We start from the raw sequence: 4,217 nt of genomic DNA, 5'->3' as shown, positions 1-4,217 counted from the left end.
ACGGAGGGGCTGGAAGCGCCTCTGCCCCGCGCGGGGCCGGGGGACCGGCCGGGCGCCAGCCCCCTCAGCCGTCACCCCAAGCACGTTACCGAAGGAGGGCTGCCCCTTCCCCGGGCTGGGCGGCGGGCCCAGCGCCCCGAACCACCACCCTGCCTCCGGGCGGGGAAACCAGCCAACACCTCCGGGCAGGGAACCACCTCCACGCTCGGACACCCGCTCTCGGGGCTCCGGCTGGCGAGACCCCAAAGCCTAACAGGCAGCTTCCGAGCATCAGCAGCCGTCTTCAGGACTTTGTGAACTAACCCGCGAGGAACAACTTCTAACACAGACGATGGACTGTGCGGCTCCCCGGCTTCCTGGGAATCAAGATCCGACCACGAACTCTTCAGGTCCCTGAACACGGATTAGACGCCCGCTGCAACAGAGCCTAATCCAACTGAAACCTACTGAAATATAAACGCATATCATAACCGTATGTGATTATACAGCCCACAGCTCATTAGCTCTTTCAGAGCTTTTGTGGGAAAAGTGATTTGGTAACTTTTTAAGATAGTGGCCAAGTTTTTCTAGTAACATCTAAATGAAGATAGCCCCACAAAGCCTCTCTGCCGCTGCCCTCACACACCGCCCCTCCTCTCCTCCAGCAACGCTGGGTGCAGCGGGCATGGCCCAGGCCAGGGACAGCCCAGCTCCATCCCCAGTCCTCGTCGGTGCTGGGCCTGCATTCAGCCGTAACAACCAGGTTTACGCAACGCATTCAAAAGAGACAGTTCAAGATCCAATCCTCATACCGCTGTGAACACCACAATCATTTGTGATTCCTCTGAAGTCACAACACTTCCACAGAAACAGATGAAAAGAAGCCACAGCTCTAGTACAGCTGTGACCAACAGTTTCTGCATGCGCTAACATGTTGACTCCGGCCATGTGTAACATCTTGTATAATTTATATGGTGTTTCACACTGTTTTTCAAGTTTACAGCATTTACTGGGACGCTTCTGACAAAAAAAGAGGTCAGTTTTGTTACCAAGTAGGAAAAAGTACTAGCTGGGAGGCAGACTGCATTAAAACATGCCGTGTCTCTTCCGGAACTTAAAGATAGGCTTTAGGTAGGGAGGCAAAACACCGGCTTTAGACCTTCTTGCTACAAGCTCAGCAACCCCCTCGAGAACAAACTGTTTTCTGAGCAGCAGAACTTAAAGCCCTGTTTCCTGTAGCTTTTTATCTCATGCTTTAATTATCTTCTCCCTTACAAGGCATCAGCTCTAACAAAGTCACTTATGGCACCTCTTCTTGGTAGATTCTCGGACATGTAATAACACCATTAGCTTACTCAGGTGCCACTCCCGAAGTAGAGTCAGTAATTCATTTCTTGGCTCTGCCCAGCTGACTTTTCACTGTTTGTGCCCATAGTATTTTTGAGATCATCAGACTTGAACATTTGAGCAGACCATGCGTGCAGATGCCTTGTTTTCTCAGACAACCAGGCTAATGAGGAAACTATTGCAACTACATAGTACAATCAAGTCAGAAATACATGGCCAGTAGGAGCCTCAAGCAATCGTCTAGTCTATCATCCCTTTCTGGACTGGAATAAAAATCATCTAAAAAAACCCCACCCACTGTTTCTGCTCAAGGGACCATTTTTTACAGCTTTCATAATCGCCTGGTTCAACGTTACACAAAATTTTGCCCAGTAACTAAACTACATATCCCTACTTGTGCAGGCTTAGCTGGAAATTAAAGTTCCCTGCCCTCCAATATTCAACAGAGAAGCCCTGCTGTAAAGGATTTATATCCTAAATAGACAAATGAAGAGAGCATCCTAGGATCCCAAGACCTTCCCTCCCGAGTACTGCGCTCATAAAAGACGCCTAACAGCTCTGAGTCCCTCAAGTCCCAGGACAGGCAAAGAACAGGCTTCAGTCGTGTAGTCACACACAGTGCATTTCATCCCTTCTTCTAAGGGCTTGACCTCAGATGCTGAGAGGGGAAAAAAAAAAAAAAAAGTTGCATGATTAGGTGCTTCCTATTTAGTAAGCCATAGAGGATTAACAATAGAAGTCTGACCTTCGGTTTAAATCCTCTTACCTGAATGGGAAAGAACGGCTTTAGTAACACAAAGACCATCCATTATCATTTGCCAGATTAAACAACTTAAGAGCCTTTTAAGAACAAATGAGTTATGAATGAAATGTAGTAGCTTCAAAGTAATCTAAAAGGAAAATATAGCACGACATCCACTACATTGGCGGCTTTTACATCTAAGATCTTTGGAAAAGTATTTTCACATTATAATTAGTGTAATGATCACACACATTAGATGCAAAATTAAAAACACCTCAACATAAAACAGAAGTACTAACTTTGTGCTTCTGCTGGACAGTTCTGCATTGCTTGCTCTATTTCTATTAAGCATGCAATTTGTTATTCATACCTTAAAACACACAGGACGTGCAACAAATCCAAGTTAATGTTCTTGCCTAGTCCAGAAAACCATGGCAACAAACACTGAAAGATTATTTGCATTTTGTATCTGTGCAGGTCTGCCAAAGCATGGTCATGGACCCTCCCTACTATTAAAAAAGAACGAATGGAAGTTCAAGTGTCTTTTGACATCTCAACCTACCCCCTGCCTCTCAGCTCTTGTCCAACTCCATTTTATTCAGTCTTTCTTTCACAAACATTTACACACATGAGCAATTTCACACCTTAACAGTCCACTTGAGGCAATGGAGCTATTCAAGCATATAAAGTTATTTACATACAGAGAGAATGGAAACCATCAACTCTGAGCTCCTTGGGGAGCTGAACATACCTTCGTGTCTCTCTGCAAAGCACCATGGAAATATATGGCACTGTAGGTGCAGAATGCATCATTTCCTGTCAGTATTGTTAAATTTGGTTCTGGTCAAACCAAGCGGCAAAAATAAACCATATGATCCTGTGCTACATTATAACAAAACTGCAAAATACTCTCTCTACAAAAAAACTAATTAAGATGTAGATTTAAATGCAAAGCTCTACAGAGGAGACAAGATGATTAAACAATTAGGCTCTTTTTTGTTTACAAATTGCATTTATAGCAATACACTTGGTTACTCACAGCTATGCTTTACAGCATATTTACAGGAGATGATGCAAAGCCCAAGGCATCTTCAAGTTTAGTTCACCATCATAAGATAACTACTTGCAACACTCCATGGGAGCCCAATTTTCCAGAATTTAGATGCCATCGTGAAGTTTAAATTGTTAAAACATTGATTTCTAAGCTACAGCTTATGAAGATTTTCCTCAGAAGAAGAGGGCTGAGGCATCCTTTCCTGCTCTGATACCCACGAAGTTTCAAAAAGAAGATGATCTAGTGTTCTTCCACAAATATAGTGTTCTTTCCACAAATAGTATGTCAAGGGAAAAAAAAAAAAAAAAAAAAATATCACACAGTACCAGCTGCAAGATTTTTAGAAATCATTCTTCCTAGCAGTTAACATGAAGTCACCACATAAAAGTATCAGAGAGCAGTCACTGGAAAATGGGCCAAAACATTAGGTTAGCAAATTAAATTCAACCCCCTTTAATTCAGTACATCACTGAATAAAGCTTCTTAATCCTGGAGACAGCTTATTTAAAAAAAACCCACCAAACCCCACTTATGGGCACCTACACGATTGCGAACTCTGGAAGACTAGAAATTGTGAAGACACCAGGCCTTCCCAGGAGGTTTCACATTTGTGATTTCATGCGTGTTACTTGTAACCTTTATGAACAACAAAGAACTTATTAACATCCTTAATTGGCAAGGAGCGTGTTGTAAAGCGAGCTGCCGGGACAGCGAGCGCCTCAGCGGCACTCTGGGCCCGAGGACCCCGATCAGCTCAGAGCCCCTCAGCAGCACGGCCGCCATGTTAGGCGGCCTGGCCTCCCACCAGCCGCAGCAGGCCGGTCCCTGGCGCTCAGCCACCCTCCCTGGCACTGCCCTTCGCCTTAAGAACTGCTAAAAGCAACGCGGAATTAGCAAGAAGCGGGAGGTTCTTTAGTCGACATCAAGCCCACGTTGCGAAGGGATGCTCGGTACCAAACCCGCGGCACAGGGAGGCGCCCGCCCGGTGGACGCCCCCGCACTGTCCCTGCCGGTTCCGAGGTCCGGCCCCGGGAAGCACAAGTAGCTCCGGGCGGACAGCGGCCCCAGGGCTCCCCCCCACGCTCCGACGGGCGT

General features: G+C 46.0%; 1 protein-coding gene across 1 annotated transcript in view; it reads right to left on the bottom strand.

Moving 5' to 3' along the window:
• The window catches only part of IFT140 (intraflagellar transport 140), a 96,388-nt gene extending 92,483 nt beyond the window's left edge, over positions 1 to 3,905 (bottom strand). The window contains exons 1-2 of the mRNA XM_019471494.1: positions 3,787 to 3,905; positions 90 to 393 (exon numbers count right to left, since the gene is read on the bottom strand). Of these exons, the coding sequence (XP_019327039.1) occupies positions 90 to 393; positions 3,787 to 3,905 (423 nt within the window). The remainder of the gene's footprint in view (positions 1 to 89; positions 394 to 3,786) is intronic.
• Positions 3,906 to 4,217: the final 312 nt, after the last annotated feature.

The sequence above is a fragment of the Aptenodytes forsteri genome, unplaced genomic scaffold (assembly GCF_000699145.1).
Source record: "Aptenodytes forsteri isolate BGI_AS27 unplaced genomic scaffold, ASM69914v1 Scaffold26, whole genome shotgun sequence".
Classification (NCBI taxonomy): Eukaryota; Metazoa; Chordata; class Aves; order Sphenisciformes; family Spheniscidae; genus Aptenodytes; species Aptenodytes forsteri.
This window is presented reverse-complemented; position numbering and strand designations above follow the sequence as displayed.